Genomic DNA, 20,446 nt, shown 5'->3' with positions numbered 1-20,446 from the left:
TGAACAGGCAGTTAACCCACTGTTCCTAGGCTGTCATTGAAAATAAGAATTTGTTCTTAACTAACTTGCCTAGTTAAATAAAGGTATAATGAAATTTTAAAACACAGGTGCACCTTGTGCTGGGGGACAATAAAAGGCCACTCAAAAATGTGCAGTGTTGTCATACAACTCCACAGATGTCTTAGGTTTTGATGGAGCATGCAATTGGCATGCTGACTGCAGGAATTTCCAGAGAATTGAATTTGGCAGTACGTCCAACCGGCCTCACAACCGCAGACCACGTGTAACCACGCCAGCCCAGTACCCCCACATCTGACTTCAAACCTGTGGGATCAACTGAGACCAGTCACCCAGACAGCTGATGAAACTGTGGGTTTGCACAAACAAATAATTTCTGCACAAACTGTTAGGAATTGTCTCAGGGAAGCTCATCTGCGTGCTCGATGTCCTCACCAGGGTCTTGACCTGACTGCAGTTCAACGTCGTAACTAACTTCAGTGGGAAACTGCTCACCTTCAATGGCCACTGGCATGCTGTAAAAGTGTGCTCTTCGCGGGTGAATCCCGATTTCAACTGTACCGGGCAGATGGCGGCATGTGGGCGAGCGGTTTGCTGATGTCAACGTTGTGAACAGAGGGCCCCATGGTGAGGGTGGAGTTATAATATGGGCAGGCATATCGTACGGACAACAAACAAAATTGCATTTTATCTATGGCAATGTGAATGCATAGAAATACCGTGACAAGACCCTGAGGCCCATTGTTGTGCCGTTCATCCGCCCCCATCACAACATGTTTCAGCATGATAATGCACAGCCCCATGTCGCAAGGATCTGTACACAATTCCTGGAGGCTGAAAATGTCCCAGTTCTTCCATGGCCTGCATACTCACCAGACATGTCATCCATTGAGCATGTTTGGGATGCTGGTCAATGTTGCATTAGTATTTTTGCTCAATGTAATTATCACAACATGTTTATATACTATACACCTAATTATAATGGTTTGTACAGTTGAAGTCGGAATTTTATATACACCTTAGCCAAATACTGTACATTTAAACTCAGTTTTTCACAATTCCTGACATTTAATCCTCGTAAAAATTCCCTGTTTTAGGTCAGTTAGGATCACCATTTATTTTAAGAATGTGAAATGTCAGAATAATAGTAGAGAGAATGATTTATTTCAGCTTTTATTTATTTCATCACATTCCCAGTGGGTCAGAAGTTTACATACACTCAATTAGTATTTGGTAGCATTGCCTTTAAATTGTTTAACTTGGGTCAAACGTTTCGGGTAGTCTTCCACAAGTTTCCCACAATAAGTTGGGTGAATTTTGGTCCATTCCTCCTAACAGAGCTGGTGTAACTGGGTCAGGTTTTCGGTCTCCTTGCCCGCACATGCTTTTTCAGTTCTGCCCACACATTTTCTATAGGATTGAGGTCAGGGCTTTGTGATGGCCATTCTTAAGTCATTTTGCCACAACTTTGGAAGTATGCTTGGGGTCATTGCCCATTTGGAAGACCCATATTGGGGTTTTGGAGCAGTGGCTTCTTCCTTGCTGAGCGGCCTTTCAGGTTATGTCAATATAGGACTTGTTTTACTGTGGACATAGATAATTTTGTACCTGTTTCCTCCAGCATCTTCACAAGGTCCTTTGCTGTTGTTCTGGGATTGTTTTGCACTTTTCGCACCAAAGTACGTTCATCTCTAGGAGACAGAACGCGTCTCCTTCCTGTATGGTATGACAGCTGCATCGTCCCATGGTGGTTATACTTGCTTACTATTGTTTGTATAGATGAACATGGTACCTTCAGGCGTTTGGAAATTGCTCCCAAGGATGAACCAGACTTGTGGAGGTCTACAATTATTTTTCTGAGGTCTTGGCTGATTTCTTTTGATTTTCCCATGATGTCAAGCAAAGAGGCACTGAGTTTGAAGGGAGGCCTTGAAATGCATCCACAGGTACACCTCCAATTGACTCAAAGGATGTCAATTAGCCTGTCATTTTATGGAATTTTCCAACCTGTTTAAAGGCACAGTCAACTTAGTGTATGTAAATTTCTGACCCTCTGTAACTGTAATACAGTGAATTATAAGTGAAATAATCTGTCTGTAAACAATTGTTGGAACAATTACTCGTGTCATGCACAGAGTAGATGTCCTAACCAACTTGCCAAAACTGTAGTTTTTTAATGATACATTTGTGGAGTGGTTGAAAAACAACTTTTAATGACTCCAACCTCAGTGTATGTAAACTTCAGACTTCAAATGTACTTATAGAGTGGTTTAAGCCATATACATGGGTTATAAAGTTACAACAAACGAATGTAGACTAAATACAAATGTGTCTAATTTTGTTGACTGCATTTTAGTTGAAAAAAATAACATAAAAGTGCATTGTGTCACATCATATCGCTGATCACATTGTGCCTCTTTCTGTATCATTTGAATGAATGTGAATAAAGGACTTGTGAAAAGTTAGCGTTTGACCTGTGACTACATTAATAGAAAAATATTGCAAATTATGACATTCAGGGTCAGTTTAATAATAGGGCACAGTTTAATATGTCTGGTCATGGACTAAAAACCATGGAGATTCAATGGAGATTCCCGATTGAAAGATCCACTTAGTCCAGGACTAGACTTAATCTATAACCTGGAAACCAGCTAAACATGTTTTAAACTGGTTTAAATCTAGAATAATATGTTGTCAACCAAAAGCTACTGATCTGAATGCAGCTCTAGGTCTGTAACCTCAGTTTCATCATATACCTTCATACGCAATGGATACACACCTGAAGGACACGGGACAATATCAATAGGGACATCTAGTGGCTTGAAATGGATACATATCTATAACCTCATAAACATTGTCTGTTGTCCCCAATAGTTAGCTTCGCTTAAAAATATCGTAACATATTATTTTGACTATTTATATAGAAAGAAAACACTTTAAACGACGTGAAACGAATCCAAGAACACTTACTGAATCACTGAAAATCATAACTCGATTACTTTGGACTTCTCGCAGGCATCATAGACGATGGCTCTGGCCTGCAGTCACATGTTCTATTAGTTAAAAAAAAAAGAAAAATGGCCGACGAGGTAAGGGAAACAAACACAGTTGTTGAAGAAAGCGACGTCAAAGAGGAACCCAAAGTTTTGGAAGTTCTTCCAGACAGCCACCCTGTTGGCATTAGTAGCGATGAAGAGGCGCCAATAGACAAACCGGTGACCGAGAGCAATTGGTCAACACCGATCCTGTCGCTGGCACGGAAGGCGACCGAGACGATCAGCAGTGGGGTCAGCTACGGTGCAGCTTTGAGAAACGCAACATCGTCGGGATCTGCCGCTAGCTCTCCTACCAGTCCGACTAAACAAAAGTCTACCGAGAATGACACCAACCAATACCTACCAGGCACGTAAGGTTATTGTATTTCACGCCCATATGGAAGCATATAAACTTACTAGGGAGTTACGTGCTGAACTACTTCCCTCTTCTGCATCTCTGCTGTCAACACAGCACATGACTCCTGCCTGGCGAGGAAATTAGAATGGCATGCTTAAGCAACATAAATCTAGACTAACAGTCTATATTTAACCGTGGTCATGTTTTAGTGGTTTTAAAAAAAATACTTTTGCACAGAAACTCAGATTATGATCTCTTCACGCCTATTTTTATATCCACATTTCAATGTAAGGTCTTTATTGTCATGGGAAACATATGTTGACATTGCCAAAGCAAGTGAAATAAACAATACAAAATTAACAGTAATACACTAAAAAGTTCCAAAAGAATAAAGACATTTCAAATGTCATTATGTTCATATATAGTGTTGTAATGATGTGCAAATAGTTAAAGTACAAAATACTAAAATAAATCAACATAAATATGGGTTGTATTTACAATGGTGTTTGTTCTTCACTGGTTGCCCTTTTTCTCGTGGCAACAGGTCACAAATCTTGCTGCTGTGATGGAACACTGTGGTATTTCACCCAGTAGATTGTTTTTTTAATTCTTTGTGGATCTGTGTAATCGGAGGGAAATATGTGTCTCTATGGTCATACATTTGGCAGGAGGTTAGGAAGTGCAGCTAAGTTTCCACCTCATTTTGTGGGCAGTGTGCACATAGCCTGTCTTCTCTTGAGAGCCAGGTCTGCCTATGACGGCCTTTCTCAATAGCAAGGTTATGCTCACTGAGTCTGTACATGGTCAAAGCTTTCCTTAATGTTGGGTCAGTCACAGTGGTCAGGTATTCTGCCGCTGTGTACTCTGTTTAGGTCCAAATAGCATTCTAGTTTGCTCTTTTTTTATATTTATAAATTCTTTCCAATGTGTTAAGTAATTATCTTCTTGTTTTCTCATGATTTGGTTGGGTCTAATTGTGCTGCTGTCCTGGGGCTCTGTGGGGTGTGTTTGTGTTTGTGAACAGAGCCCTAGGACCAGCTTGCTTAGGGGACTCTTTGCCAGGTTCATCTCTCTCAAGGTGATGGCTTTGTTATGGAAGGTTTAGGAATTGCTTCCTTTTAGGTGGTTGTAGAATTTAATGGCTCTTTTCTGGATTTTGATAATTAAAGGGTATCAGCCTAATTCTGCTCAGCATGCATTATTTGGTGTTTTATGTTGTAAGCTGAGGATATTTTTGTCAAATTCTGCATGCAGAGTCTCAATTTGGTGTTTGTCCCATTTTGTGAATTCTTGGCTGATGAGCGGACCCCAGACCTCACAAGCATAAAGGGCAATGGGTTCTATAACTGATTCAAGTACTTTTAGCCAGATCCTAATTGGTATGTTGAATTTTATGTTCCTTTTGATGGCATAGAAGTCCCTTCTTGCCTTGTATCTCAGATCGTTCATAGCTTTGTGGAAGTTACCTGTGGCGCTGATGTTTAGACCGAGGTATGTATAATTTGTTGTGTGATCTAGGGCAATGGTGTCTAGATGGAATTTGTATTTGTGGTCCTGGCGACTGGACCTTTTGTAGAACACCATTATTTTGGTCTTACTGAGATTCACTATCAGGGCCCAGGTCTGGCAGAATCTGTGCAGAAGATCTAGGTGCTGCTGTAGGCCCTCCTTGGTAGGGGATAGAAGCACCAGATCATCAGCAAACAGTAGACATTTGATTTAAGATTCTAGTAGGGTGAGGCCGGGTGCTGCAGACTGTTGTAGTTCCCTCACCAATTTGTTGATATAGATGTTGAAGAGGGTGGGGCTTAAGCTGCATCCCTGTCTCTCCCCACGGCTCTGTGGGAAGAAATTAGTTTTTTGACAATTTTAACCGCACACTTGTTGTTTGTGTACATGGATTTTAGAACATTGTATGTTTTTCCCCCAACACCCCTTTCCATCAATTTGTATAGCAGACCCTCTTGCCAAATTGAGTCAAAAGCTTTTTGAAATCAGTAAAGCATGAGAAGACTTTGCCTTTGTTTTGGTTTGTTTGTCAATTAGGGTGTACATGGTGAATACATGGTCTGTCATATAGTAATTTGGTAAAAAGACAATTTGACATTTGCTCAGTACATTGTTTTCATTGAGGAAATGTACGAGTCTGCTGTTAATGATAATGCAGAGGATTTCCCAAGGTTGCTGTTGACACATAGTTATTGTTGACACATAGTTATTGGGGTCAAATTTGTCTCCACTTTTGTGGATTGGGGTGATCAGTCCTTGGTTACAAATATCGGGGAAGATGCCATAGTTGAGGATAATGTTAGAGTTTAAGTATACCCAATTGGAATTTGTTGTCTGTATATTTAATTTAGGATACCATCAACCCCACAGGCCTTTTTGGGTTGGAGGGTTTGTCATTTTGTCTTTTAGTTCATTCCAGGTAATTGGAGAATCCAGTGGGTTCTGGTAGTCTTTAATAGTTGATTCAAGGATTTATATTTGATCATGTATATTTGTTTTACTGTTTGTTCTTTGGCTCTATAACAAACAGATTGGAGAAGTGGTTTATCCATACATCTCCATTTTGGAAAGATAACTCTTCGTGTTGTTTGAGAGTTTTCCAATTTTCTCAGAAGGGGTTCGATTCTATGGATTCTTCAATTACATTGAGCAATTTCTCTCTCTCTCGTTCTCTCTCTGTCTGTAGCAGTGAAGGACCATATGGCTGTGGAGCGCTCCAACCTGTTCAGTATGATGAAGCTGAGTATTAAGGGTCTGATCCAGTCTTCTCTGAGTCTGGGCAGAACCCTGGACTCTGACTACCCACCTCTGCAGCAGTTCTTTGTGGTTCTGGAGCAGTGCCTCAAACATGGACTGAAAGGTGAGACTTGCTCTGGAACAGGGGTGACAGGACAACCCTCAGTCTGGAGCGCTACTAGGTGTGTTGCGGACTTGATGAGCTCAGTCAGTTTTGTTACTGCAGTGCTGGAGTGAAAGCCTTCACAACCAATTGCTGTAGCATTCTTGCGGCACTAGTTTTCACCCTTTGAACACTACCTAAACATTCTCCTTTCTTCTATCTTTCTCTTTCCCTATGTAGTGAAGAAGTCATTCATCAATCAGAATAAGTCTATTTGGGGTCCTCTGGAGCTGGTTCAGAAGCTGTGTCCTGATTCTACTGATATTACCACCAGTGCCAGAGACCTGCCAGGGATAAAGACTGGGTTGGGTCGGGCTCGGGCCTGGCTGCATATGGCCCTGATGCAGAAGAAATTGTCTGACTACCTGAAAGCCCTGCTGGACCGTAAGGACATCCTAGGGTGAGTACAGTGCAAGGCTCTGTTGCTAGAACTGAATCCGTGTAATAAACATGTAATACCGCTAAGCATTTTGAGTCTATTCATGTTTACAGTAGTTATTATATCCATCTTAGGAAATCTCTCTGCCTCCTTCCTCCTACAGGGAGTTCTACGATCCAGGAGCGTTGATGATGGAGGAGGAGGGGACAGTGATAGGAGGGATGCTGGTGGGGCTAAACGTCATTGATGCTAACCTCTGTATCAAAGGAGAGGACCTGGACTCCCAGGTGGGGGTCATAGACTTCTCCTTGTACCTGAAGGACCCTATGACCACTGAGACCACTAAGGAGTAAGTACGGTGTCTTTCCTCCCTCACATCAAACACACTCCTGTCTTTGTTTTGTCCTATTTTCCTTTCCTCTTGCTTCTCTTTCTCAGTGATACAAAGATAAACCATCAACATAAACCACACTCCTCTCTCTCTCTGTCAGTGATGCTAAGTTGACGGCCATATTGGACCAGAAGCACTACATCGAGGAGCTGAACAGACACCTGAGCTGCACTGTCACTGACCTGCAGGCCAAGATGGACTCCATAGAGAAGACCAACAGCAAGCTCATTGAGGAGGTCAGAGGAGCTTCTGAATGTGTTGTAGTGATTTATTAAGTTAGAGATATCTATTTGGGATGCATCTCAATTCACTGCAGACCATAAGGCATCCCTAAAATCGTTCTTCTCACAAACACGTCTTTGCGTCCAAATTGTTTTGCCTGTAAAACTATTACCCCATCTATGGAAAGAAGAAACTCTCACGAACACGATGGTGTTCTCCGTTTTGCCCTACGACCTCCACAAGCATATTGGTACTCGTCTGAAGTAGGTAAAGCCGATCTGCCAACTTCTGTCTGTAACGTCCCAACAGTTTGGGCTACACACTAATAGGACCCCTCTGTGGAAAGGTGAGTCTCTCACAAACACGTACGTTTTGCTCTAGGATGCCCACAACCCCCACAAGGCTAGTCTGAAGTTAGCCAGATACCAGTTAAAAAAATGAATGGAAGTGTGTGTATATGGTATATGGAGATAGTTTAGTGCCTAAAATAAGGGGTTAAAGACATGTTCAAAAAAATCTGTTTATCCATGTATGAAGCTATTATTCGATGTGTTTCTATGGGCTAAAAGCAGTAAGGTGAAATTCAATGTTTTTATCCCAAAAACAATTAATGGCACAGGTGTCACTCATTCCACAGAAGGCAGAGTGTCTGCAAATTTTCGCTCCTCCCTTTTCCTTGATTGATGAATTAAGGTCACTAATTAGTAGGGATGGGTATCGGGCCCCGGGGCTAAATTATGAAAGACTGTAGTATCGATAAGCTCCGATGTTATCAGTTCTGCTTTCGGTACTGGAGAAATTAAGAAAATACATTTCCTATTTATTATTGCTACATAAACATTATCTTGCACATTTGATCTCATAAAACGTTTCTAATTTGAGATCTCTCTGATGCTGCAGCACACACACACACACACACACACACACACACACACGAAAGACCCTGCTCTTAATTAGTGACGATGGAGGAGAGAACAAAATGTTTAAAAGTGTTTGTTACACTTCACCAGAGTCGATGCTGACAATGCTCGTTGCCACAAGTGCAACAATACTTTTTCTAGTAAGGGTGGAAACACGAGAAATCTGTCCAAACATGTATGGTAAGTGCATAATGTACAGGCAGAGAAATGCAGTTCGAATGCCTAGTTCGTAGTTCATCGCTCGTTGCCCGATCTACGTTAGGTATGTTGTCTTTCTTGTTGTGATGTGTGTGTTGTCCTATATTATATTTAATTTTTAATCCCAGCCCCCGTCTCCGCAGGAGGCCTTTTGGTAGGCCGTCATTGTAAATAAGAATTTGTTCTTAACTGACTTTCTTAGTTAAATAAATATATGCTAGCAGCCTAGATCCCATACACGGAGTTAACTAGATTATGCGAACATGGGTTCATGATCAAAAGGAACCATTAGCCAGCTGATTGTTTAGCTATGGGTGCGTTCAGAAATTCAATCACACATTTAAAGATCTTGCAACTTTTTTGTTAAAGTTGCAGCTACAATGAACCAACCCACTCCTCCCTCTAATGCTGCTGGTCCAAGCCAAAGACAAGCCCCAGCCCCTTCACGCTAGCAGCTAGTGGGAGGATGACTTGAGGAGAGGGGGAATGAGTGACACCTAGCCATGCTCAAGTTCATAGTGAAAGGCCTACACCCCTTTGCAACAGTGGAGTCCAAGGGCTTTAGGTAACACTCTGTCAGTATACAGTGGGGCAAAAAAGTATTTAGTCAGCCACCAATTGTGCAAGTTCTCCCACGTAAAAAGATGAGAGGCCTGTCATTTTCATCATAGGAACATTTCAACTATGACAGACAAAATGAGAAGAAAAAAATTCCAGAAAATCACATTGTAGGATTTTTAATTTATTTGCAAATTATGGTGGAAAATAAGTATTTGGTCAATAACAAAAGTTTATCTCAATACTTTGTTATATACCCTTTGTTGGCAATGACAGAGGTCAAATGTTTTCTGTAAGTCTTCACTAGGTTTTCACACACTGTTGCTGGTATTTTGGTCCATTCCTCCATGCAGATCTCCTCTAGAGCAGTGATGTTTTGGGGCTGTTGCTGGGCAACACGGACTTTCAACTCCCTCCAAAGATTTTCTATGTGGTTGAGATCTGGAGACTGGCTAGGCCACTCCAGGACCTTGAAATGCTTCTTACGAAGCAACTCCTTTGTTGCCCGGGCGGTGTGTTTGGGATCATTGTCATGCTGAAAGACCCAGCCACGTTTCATCTTCAATGCACGGATCAGTTGTCCTGGTCCCTTTGCAGAAAAACAGCCCCAAAGCATGATGTTTCCACCCCCATGCTTCACAGTAGGTATGGTGTTCTTTGGATGCAACTCAGCATTCTTTGTCCTCCAAATACGACGAGTTGAGTTTTTACCAAAAAGTTATATTTTGGTTTCATCTGACCATATGACATTCTCCCAATCTTATTCTGGATCATCCAAATGCTCTCTAGCAAACTTCAGACGGGCCTGGACATGTACTGGCTTAAGCAGGGGGACACGTCTGGCACTGCAGGATTTGAGTCCCTGGCGGCGTAGTGTGTTACTGACAGTAGGCTTTGTTACTTTGGTCCCAGCTCTCTGCAGGTCATTCACTAGGTCCCCCCGTGTGGTTCTGGGATTTTTGCTCACCGTTCTTGTGATCATCTTGACCCCACGGGGTGAGATCTTGCGTGAAGCCCCAGATCGAGGGAGATTATCAGTGGTCTTGTATGTCTTCCATTTCCTAATAATTGCTCCCACAGTTGATCTCTTCAAACCAAGCTGCTTACCTATTGCAGATTCAGTCTTCCCAGCCTGGTGCAGGTCTACAATTTTGTTTCTGGTGTCTCATAGGTCTTGGCCATAGTGGAGTTTGGAGTGTGACTGTTTGAGGTTGTGGACAGGTGTATTTTATACTGATAACAAGTTCAAACAGGTGCCATTAATACAGGTAACGAGTGGAGGACAGAGAAGCCTCTTAAAGAAGAAGTTACAGGTCTGTGAGAGCCAGAAATCTTGCTTGTTTGTAGGTGACCAAATACTTATTTTCCACCATCATTTGCAAATCAATTCATAAAAAATCCTACAATGTGATTTTCTGGATATTTTTTCCTGATTTTGTCTGTCATATTTGAAGTGTACCTATGATGAAAATTACAGGCCTCTCTCATCTTTTTAAATGGGAGAACTTGCACAATTGGTGGCTGACTAAATACTTTTTTGCCCCACTGTATATTGAGTTGTATTCATTTTTAGGATACAGTAGTATAAAAGGGTTGTATGTTAGTCCCATCACTCCACAATACACAACACAATAATTCAATAATAATGTTTTAATGTAGGGAGATGAGCAAGGCACTCAACCCCAAATTTACCCCTCCCTCCAGGAGTTACCGCAGTGACATTCATTCCTACCTGGTGTGGTGTAGAAAAGGCCAATGTGATCACTGAGCTGAAGGACGTGCCAAAGCTGGCCATCACATCAGACAGGTGGACCAGCCTCTGTCAGGACCACTATCTCACTGTTCAAGTGCACTACACAAGACAGGGCAGTGTAAAACAGAAGGTCCTCCACACCAGGGCAGTGTAAAACAGAAGGTCCTCCACACCAGGGCAGTGTAAAACAGAAGGTCCTCCACACCAGGGCAGTGTAAAACAGAAGGTCCTCCACACCAGGACAGTGTACAACAGAAGGTCATCCACACCAGGGCAGTGTAAAACAGAAGGTCATCCACACCAGGGCAGTGTAAACAGAAGGTCCTCCACACCAGGGCAGTGTAAAACAGAAGATCCTCCACACAACTTTGGAAGTATGCATTGTCCATTTGGAAGACCCATTTGCGACCAGGCTTTAACTTCCTGACTGATGTCTTGAGATGTTGCTTCAATATATCCACATAATTTTGTGAAGTGCACCAGTCCCTTCTGCAGCAATGCACCCACACAACATGATGCTGCCACCCCCGTGCTTCATGGTTGGGATGGTTTTCTTCGGCTTGCAAGTCTCCCCATTTTTCCTCCAAACATAACGATGGTCATTATGGTCAAACAGTTCTAATTTTGTTTCATCAGACCAGAGGATATTTCTCCAAAAAGTATGATCTTTGTCCCCATGTGCAGTTGCAGGAATTGTGATACATTGAATTATTATAAGTGAAATAATCTGTCTGTAAACAATTGTTGGAAAAATGACTTGTGTCGTGCACAAAATAGATGTCCTAACCGACTTACCAAAACTATAGTTTGTTAACAAGATATTTGTGGAGTGGTTGAAAAACGAGTTTTAATGATTCCAACCTAAGTGTATGTAAACTTCCGACTTCAACTGTATATATTATAATTCTTTGCCTTAATTACTCTAAAATATAGACTCTTACCTTTTCATTTGACACCCAATTTTGTTTTAATGTTCCTATGAGCTTCACATGTTGGTGCTCATGGAAATTACCTTAAAATACTACTGGAGACATGACTCTGATCTGGCCATAGACTGCATGCTGATCGGGGCTTACATTATATTTTGGATTATTATCAGCAATAGTTTTGGTAGTTTTGCTTTAAACAATCAGTATATATGGGTATATATACAGGGTAACTTTAATAGTTTAATAACTAGGACAGCAATCACTTTTGCTACCCGCACTGCATGGTCGACGCGGGAGAAGAAGAGAAGCTCACTCCAAGTTGTCCAATGGCATTGAGGAGTACACCACCTCAGTCACTGGCTTCATTAATAAGTGCATTGATGACGTTGTCCCCGCAGTGACTGTACGTACATATCCCAAACAGAAGCCATGGATTACAAGCAACATCTGCACCGAGCTAAAGGCTAGAGCTGCCGCTTTCAAGGAGCGGGGCACTAATCCGGACACTTATAAGAAGTCCTGCTATACCCTCAGATGAGGCAAAGCGTCAATACAGGACTAAGATTGAATCATACTACACCGGCCGGCTCTGACGCTCGTTGGATGTGGCAGGGCTTGCAAACTATTACGGACTACAAAGGGAAACCCAGTCGCGAGCTGCCCAGTGACGTGGGCCTACCAAATGAGCTAAATGCCTTTTATGCTCACTTCGAGGCAAGCAACACTGAAGCATGCATGAGAGCACCAGCTATTCCGGACAACTGTATGATCACGTTCTCCGTAGCCGATGTGAACAAGACTTTTAAACAGGTCAACATTCAGCGGAGCCAGACGGATTAACAGGAAGTGTACTCCGAGCATGCGCGGAACATCTGGCAAATGTGTTCACTCCGAAGAGGGTGGGGGTGGTGGAGGGGTTAGTACATCTTTTTTTTAATGTCTTCACTGACATGTTCAACCTCTCCCTGACCGAATATATAATACCTACATGTTTCAATCAGACCACCATAGACCCTGTGCCCAAGAAAGCAAAGGTAACCTGCCTAAATGACTCACGTCGGTAGCCATCAAGTGCTTTGAAAGGCTGGCCACAGATGACGCAATGTCAATCCACACTGCCCTTTCCCACCTGGACAAAAGGAACACCTATGTGAAAATGCAGTTCATTGACTACAGCTCAGCGTTCAACACCATAGTGCCCACAAAGCTCATCACTAAGCTAAGGACCCTGGGACTAAACACAACTGGATCCTGGACTTCCTGACGGGCCGTCCCCAGGTGGTAAGGGTGGAAACAACACATCTGCCACACTCACTCTTAGCACGCACCCCTGAGGGGCCCCAGTGTTTAGTCCCCCCCTGTGCTCCCTGTTCCTCCTCGACTGTGTGGCTAAGCAAGATTCCAACACCCTCATTAAGTTTGCTGACAACACAACAGTAGTATGCCTGATCACCGACAACAATGACAGCCTTGTTGGTCCAAGAGGCTTCTTAACAGCTTCTACCCCCCAGCCATAAGACTACTGAACACAGTTAATCAAATGGCTACTCAAACTATTTACATTGACAGCTTCAATCCAAAGACGGTGATGTCTGGTGAGTGTGCAGGCCATGGAAGAACGGGGACATGTCTGGTGAGTGTGCAGGCCATGGAAGAACGGGGACATGTCTGGTGAGTGTGCAGGCCATGGAAGAACGGGGACATGTCTGGTGAGTGTGCAGGCCATGGAAGAACGGGGACATGTCTGGTGAGTGTGCAGGCCATGGAAGAACGGGGACATTTTTTTGTGTCCAGATTATCATGCTGAAACATGAGGTGATGGTGGCGGATGAATGGCACGACGATGGGCCTCGGGATCCCGTCACGGTACCCCTGTACATTCAAATTGCCATTGATAAAATGCAATTATGTTTGTTGTCTGTAGTTTATGCCTGCCCATACCCTAACCCCACCGCCACCATGGGGCACTCAGTTTATAACATTGACATCAGCAAACCGCTCGCCCACACAACGCCATACATGCTGTCTGCCATCTGCCCGGAACAGTTGAAACTGGGGATTCATCTGTGAAAAACACACTTCTCTTCTCCAGTGTGCAAGTGGCCATGGAAGGTGAGCATTTGCACACTGAAGTTGGTTATGACGCCGAACTGCAGTCAGGTCAAGACCCTGGTGAGGACGACGAGCACGCAGATGAGCTTCCTTGAGACGGTTTCTGACCGTTTGTGTAGAAATTCTTCTGTTGTACAAACCCACAGTTTCATCAGCTGAGCCGGGTGGCTGGACTCGATCACGCAGGTTAAGAAACCAGATGTGGAGTTCATGGGCTGGCGTAGTTACACGTGGTCTGCAGTTGTGAGGCCGGTTGGCTGTACTGTCAAGTTCTCTAAAATGACATATGGTAGAGAAATGAACGTTGAATTCTCTGCCAACAGCTCTGGTGGACATTCCTGCAGTCAACATGCCAATTGCACTCTCCCTCAACTTGAGACATCTGTGGCATTGTGTTGTGTGACAACTGCACATTCTAGAGTGGCCTTTTATTACCCCCAGCATAAGGTGCACCTATGTAATGATCATACTGTTTTAATCAGCTTTTTGATATGCCACACCTGTCCGGTGGATGGATTATCTTGGAAATGATCACTAACAGGGATGTAAACACATTTGTGCACAACATTTGAGAAATAACCTTTGTGCATATGGAATATTTCTTGTATGTTTTATTTCAAATTGTGAAACATGGGACCAACACTTTACATGTTGCGTTTGTTTTTGGTCCGTATCCATCACTTGCTAGCACCCACACAACTCCGCCCAGGCAGATCCAGCTCAGGGGCCTAGCTCATGAGATCTTTCAGCAGCAGATTAAAATTTTTATGGAAAAGTAATGTGTTTTGGCAACAAATGTTAGTGCATCGGACCGCATTGATTCGTTGCTCTAATCAAAACGAATCGCACCGACTCATTTCCAACTAAAACTAATCTGAGCCCATGTATGTAAATACATGGAAAGATTCACATACCTAGTTATAACCCTATTGTCTAGGGCTGTCAATAAAAATAAAAAAATAGATTTATCAAGTTAATTGCTAAACTTTACAAGAATATTGACGTCTTTATTTTGTGTAAGTTAGCAAAATTAGGTCAATTGAGAAAAGCACACTTTAACCTCAATGTCAACTTGTTTTTACATGGCATTGTAGATTTTAGCTGTATAGATGATCTGTTTAGATGTTTTCTGTATATTTTAACACTTACAGACAATGAGATTAATCACAAGGGGGAAAAACTAACCCTACATAGTGCTTATGGATGTGTTATAACCTATAGTGCTTATGGATGTGTTCTAACCCTAGTGCTTATGGGGGTGTTATAACCCTACATAGTGCTTATGGATGTGTTATAACCCTACAGCTGATGGCAGCGACAGACAGGATTAACTCTTTACGGGAGGAACAGGAAACCCTGAGACATGAGAATGAGACCATCGTCCAGAGCAGTCAGAAGAAAGAGGAGGTCAGGACACTCTCACTTCCTATGCATCTGCAACCATCAGACAATATGAAGATATGGTATTTCACGTCCTGTGTGACTTCCTAGGCGACCCTGGAGGACAGTGCAGTAGAGCTGGAGACATACAGACAGACACGACAGGGCCTGGATGAGATGTACAGTGTGGTGTGGAAACAGTACCAGGAGGAGAAACGCATTAGACAGGTGTGTGTGTGTGAGAGAGAGAGAAACAGCAAGATAAACAACTATCTCTACATTTCTTTGAGATCCTAACTAGCATGTGTTATACTGCCTCTACAATAGGTGTGTGTGTGTTCCTGTACCTTTTATTCCTGTGTGTAGGAGTTGGAGAGGGAGCTGAAGCTGCAGGTAGGACTAAAGCAGGAGATGGAGATGGCCATGAGGCTGCTGGAGAAAGACACACATGAGAAACAGGACACACTGCAAGCCCTCCGACAACAACTAGACCAGGTCAAAACCCTCAACCTGCAGATGTTCCATAAGACACAGGTAACACACACGGACAGAAATACACACACACACACACACAAGCTCACGCAAACATGACACACACACTCTCACTTACGCCGCAACACCTCTTGACAGAGAGAGTGTGTGTGTGTGTGTAGGACTGTGAGCGCGAGGTCCAGAGGAAGGAGGAGGAAGAAGGACAACTGGAGGAGAAGATGAACCAGATGGAGACCACCATTAAAGAGATGGAGCAGAGGTTTGTGTGGACGTGTTTAACCAGAAGTCCCCACAAGAATAGTAAACATACTACATTTGACCAACTGGGGACATTTTGTTAGTCCCCACAATGTCAAATGCTACTTCTAGGGGGTTTAGTGTAAAGGTTAGAATTAGGTTTGGGATAATGAACTAGGGTTAGTTTTAGGGTTAGAGAAAATAAGATTTTGAATGGGACTGAATTGTGTCCCCCCACAAGGTCAGTTGTACAAGACTGTGTGTGTGTGTGGTGCAGAGTGGTGTCCGTAATGGTTTCTGTGTTTTAACATGATTGAAAACTAATTGTAGCCCATGTATTTTCAGACTGCAGAACTCTGAGCGTGATCGAAGACAGAGTGACCAGACCGAGAGAGACATGAGGACCGAGTTGGAGGGCAGAGTAGACTCCCTACAGAAACAGCTGTCTGACCTGGACACACTGAGGTACGTATGGACACACACACACACACATACACACACACATGTTGTGATCCACTCTCCCCTGTCTCTCTAGGCTGTGTCTGGAGAGTGATCTGCGCAGTGAGAAGGAGCAGAGACAGGCCATTCAGAGAGCTCTACAGAGAGAACAGGACAACAGCACCGAGCTACGCACTCAACTACAACAGATACAGGGGCTACACACGGTCAGTGTCTCTCTCACACACTCAGAGAGAGAGAAGAGAAGTCTACCTCCCGTTTTTCTTCTGAGCTGGTTTCTGTGGGTTTCTAGGAGCTGCAGGAAGTTCATCAGGAGAAGAAGCAGCTCCAGCTGACCTGTCAGGAGCAGGAGACGGCCTTACAGGAGATGGGCCTACACCTCAGCCAGTGAGTACTGTACTAGGCGGCCTTACAAGAAATGGGCCTACACCCCAGCCAGTGAGTACTGTACTAGACGGGCTTACAGGAGATGGGCCTACACCTCAGCCAGTGAGTACTGTACTGTACTGTACGGCCTTACGCGAGAAGGGCCTACACCTCAGCTAGTGAGTACTGTACTAGACGGCCTTACAGGAGATGGGCCTACACCTCAGCCAGTGAGTACTGTACTAGACGGCCTTACGGGAGATGGGCCTACACCTCAGCCAGTGAGTACTGTACTAGACGGCCTTACAGGAGATGGGCCTACACCTCAGCCAGTGAGTACTATACTAGGCGGCCTTATAGGAGATGGGCCTACACCTCAGCCAGTGAGTACTGTACTGTACTAGACGGGCTTACAGGAGATGGGCCTACACCTCAGCCAGTGAGTACTGTACTGTACTAGACGGGCTTGCAGGAGATGGACCTACACCTCAGCCAGTGAGTACTGTACTAGACGGCCTTACAGGAGATTGGCCTACACCTCAGCCAGTGAGTACTGTACTAGACGGCCTTACAGGAGATGGGCCTACACCTCAGCCAGTGAGTACTATACTAGGCGGCCTTATAGGAGATGGGCCTACACCTCAGCCAGTGAGTACTGTACTGTACTAGACGGGCTTACAGGAGATTGACCTACACCTCAGCCAGTGAGTACCGTACTAGGCGGGCTTAAACCTCAGCCAGTGAGTACTGTACTAGACGGGCTTACAGAAGATGGGCCTATACCTCAGCCAGTGAGTACTGAACTAGACGGGCTTACAGGAGATGGGCCTACACCTCAGCCAGTGAGTACTGTACTAGACGGCCTTACAGGAGATTGGCCTACACCTCAGCCAGTGAGTACCGTACTAGGCGGGCTTAAACCTCAGCCAGTGAGTACTGTACTAGACGGGCTTACAGAAGATGGGCCTATACCTTAGCCAGTGAGTACTGTACTAGACGGCCTTACAGGAGATGGGCCTACACCTCAGCCAGTGAGTACCGTACTAGGCGGCCTTACAAGAAATGGGCTTAAACCTCAGCCAGTGAGTACCGTACTAGGCGGCCTTACAAGAAATGGGCTTAAACCTCAGCCAGTGAGTACTGTACTAGACAGTTTTACAGAAGATGGGCCTACACCTCAGCCAGTGAGTTCCGTACTAGGCGGCCTTACAGGAGTAGGGCGTACACCTCAGCCAGTGAGTACCGTACTAGACGGCCTTACAGGAGTAGGGCCTACACCTCAGCCAGTGAATACCGTACTCTCTTACAGGAGATGGGCCTACACCTCAGCCAGTGAGTACCGTACTAGGTGGCCTTACAAGAAATGGGCTTAAACCTCAGCCAGTGAGTACTGTACTAGGCCCACTCCTAATCCTCTTAACATCCCTCTTCATTTACTTCCTTTGTTCCATCTGTTTTATCTTTGTGTGACTCTCTCATAGGTCTAAACTGAAGATGGAGGATTTCAAAGAGGTCAACAAAGCCCTGAAGGTAAGGGGTTCCCTGTCCTACATTAACACTTCCCCTAGCCCACCGTTATACCAAGTCTCTATGGAGTTTACTAGTCAAGAACAGACATAGAAATTCACCGCTGGTCATAGGGTCCTTCAGGTACAAGGAGAAGTCTATGACCCCAACCTACACGACACACACGCTCACTAATTTCTGTAATCATTTGTGATTGAGCATTGTTTTCTGTCCATCAGGGCCAAGCCTGGCTGAAAGACGATGAGGCTACACAGTGTAAACACTGTCAGAAGGAGTTCTCTATCGCTCGCAGAAAGGTAAAGCTCTGTCCATCCATCAGTTGTGGACTGTGGCAGATGTAAAGAAAGATTTATACTGAACAAAAATAAACAACATGACAACAATTTTACTGAGTTACAGTTAGTTCATATAAGGAAATCAGTCAATTGAAATAAGGCCCTAATCTATGGAGTTCACATGACTGGGTAGGGGTGTAGCCACGGGTGGAACCTGGAGGGAATAGGCCCAACCAATCAGAATGAGTTATTCCCCACAAAAGGACTTTATTTCAGACAGCAATACTCCTCAGTTTCATCAGCTGTCCGGGTGTCTGGTCTCAGACAATCCCACAGGTGAAGCCAGATGTGGAGGTCCTGGGCTGGCGTGGTAACATGTGGTCTGCGGTTGTGAGGCCGGTTGGACGTACTGCCAAATTCCCTAAAATGACATTAGTGGCTGCTTAAGGTTGATAAATGAACATTGAATTTTCTGCCAACAGCTCGGGTGGACATTCCTGCAGTCAAGCATACTAATTGCACGTGCCCTTAACTTTAGACAACTGCACATTTTTGTGGCCTTTTCTTGTCCCCGGTACAAGGTGCACCTGTGTAATGATCATGCTTCTTGATTTGTCACTCCTGTCAGGTGGATGGATTATCTTGGCAAAAGAGAAATGCTCACTAACAGGGATGTAAACACATTTGTGCATAAAATTTAAGTGTAAGCTTGGAACATTTCTGGGATGTTTTTCAGCTCATGAAACCAACACTTTACATGTTGCGTTTTTTAAATTTTTGTTGTGTATAAATGCCTTTGTTTGAAACGCTCTCATTTGCCACAAGTGTTACAAATAGTTATACTTGGACATTTGTGTTTTCTCTCCCTCTCTGCAGCACCACTGTAGGAACTGTGGAGATATCTACTGTAACAGTTGTTCTAGTAATGAGTTGGCCCTGCCCTCCTACCCTCGACCTGTACGGGTCTGTGACATCTGCCACTCCCTACTGCTGCAGAGGAGCACCTCTTCTACCTCCTCTTGACATACAAAAGTAGACCCTCATACACACACTCCTTGACACAAACAAGTAGACCCTCATACACACACTCTTCTTGACACACAAGCAGACACTCAATCTTTATTCTCTCTAGGCTGTGCTCAAAGCCCACAGTACTCTTGGTCATTGAGAACACATTTTAATCCAATTTGAGCAGGAGATTTGGTGTGAGCTATAAAGTTGTTTCGCCACTTACATGAAATTCAGGATCTTTGGGCACAGTTGACTTTTGAACTGTAGAGGGTTCTACTCTCCTCTTGGGCTAATACTGCCTTCTCTCTTTTAAACTCACCTGGAGGGATATCACTAAATAAGATCAATAAACAATAGTGGGTCAACGGGGCTAATTGTTCATTGTTACGAACAAACTCCATTCCCAGTTATACTAAATATATATTATATATATATATATATATTCTCTAAGATGCCACATTTAAGGGAGCCACAGGGTATTGGAACATCAGTGTTTGTTGTAATATGAATGACCGACTATGCAACAATATCTCAATTGTGGAGAAATGTTAGATGAACTATTTCAATTCAATGCTATTATTGAAGGTCAGTTCAAGAAAAGCAACGTTGATTGACTTTATTATAGTAATTTAGAGCAGAAGTTTTTCATTTAGCTTTGAAAAGGTCTCGGAGCTGATTTATATAGATAGAATCATGTGAAAGTTTCACTTCGTGACACAAAGGAATCTTCTTAGTATCTTGATGTGTAATTTCAGAATGTATATAATGAGTTTTATGTATACTAACAGCCATTTTTGGGCCAGTCATTGGGGGGGGGGGGGGGGGGGGGGGTTTGAGCAACGTTTTCTATCAAGATATTTAATAAAAACTTATCTGAATGAGTTTCTTCTTGACTGTATAGGAAACTACTCACCACAA

The 20,446-nt window shown here is 43.6% G+C and overlaps 1 protein-coding gene across 3 annotated transcripts; it reads left to right on the top strand.

The window, feature by feature from the left end:
- The first annotated feature begins 3,024 nt into the window (after nt 1-3,024).
- LOC139366488 (RUN and FYVE domain-containing protein 1-like) lies at nt 3,025-20,405 on the top strand. Of its 3 annotated transcripts, none has more exons than XM_071104003.1 (15): nt 3,025-3,420; nt 6,110-6,280; nt 6,500-6,719; nt 6,862-7,047; nt 7,190-7,325; nt 15,087-15,188; nt 15,273-15,389; nt 15,528-15,695; nt 15,815-15,912; nt 16,236-16,355; nt 16,426-16,555; nt 16,642-16,736; nt 18,197-18,245; nt 18,461-18,538; nt 19,394-20,405. In XM_071104003.1, exons 1-15 carry the CDS (start codon nt 3,096-3,098, stop codon nt 19,538-19,540), a joined length of 2,142 nt encoding a protein of 713 aa, XP_070960104.1. In that variant the 5' UTR covers nt 3,025-3,095; the 3' UTR covers nt 19,541-20,405. The 3 variants fall into 3 exon arrangements, with proteins under 3 accessions (XP_070960104.1, XP_070960103.1, XP_070960107.1); XM_071104002.1 differs by having other exon boundaries at nt 3,026-3,420; nt 6,107-6,280; nt 19,394-20,399; XM_071104006.1 differs by having other exon boundaries at nt 3,098-3,424; nt 19,394-19,578.
- The last annotated feature ends 41 nt before the right edge of the window (nt 20,406-20,446 follow it).

The sequence above is a fragment of the Oncorhynchus clarkii genome, chromosome 14 (genome assembly GCF_045791955.1).
Source record: "Oncorhynchus clarkii lewisi isolate Uvic-CL-2024 chromosome 14, UVic_Ocla_1.0, whole genome shotgun sequence".
Taxonomy (NCBI): Eukaryota; Metazoa; Chordata; class Actinopteri; order Salmoniformes; family Salmonidae; genus Oncorhynchus; species Oncorhynchus clarkii.
The sequence above is the reverse complement of the archived record's forward strand: the minus strand, read 5'-3'. Positions and strand labels throughout refer to the sequence as shown.

Bases quoted from the DNA above. Each gene is read 5' to 3' on its own strand.
- LOC139366488 (XM_071104002.1), top strand. From the start codon at position 3,096: ATGGCCGACGAGGTAAGGGAAACAAACACAGTTGTTGAAGAAAGCGAC. The intron at 3,421-6,106 runs GCACGTAAGGTT...CTCTGTCTGTAG, and splicing joins CACCAACCAATACCTACCAG to CAGTGAAGGACCATATGGCT. The intron at 15,696-15,814 runs GTAACACACACG...GTGTGTGTGTAG, and splicing joins AGATGTTCCATAAGACACAG to GACTGTGAGCGCGAGGTCCA.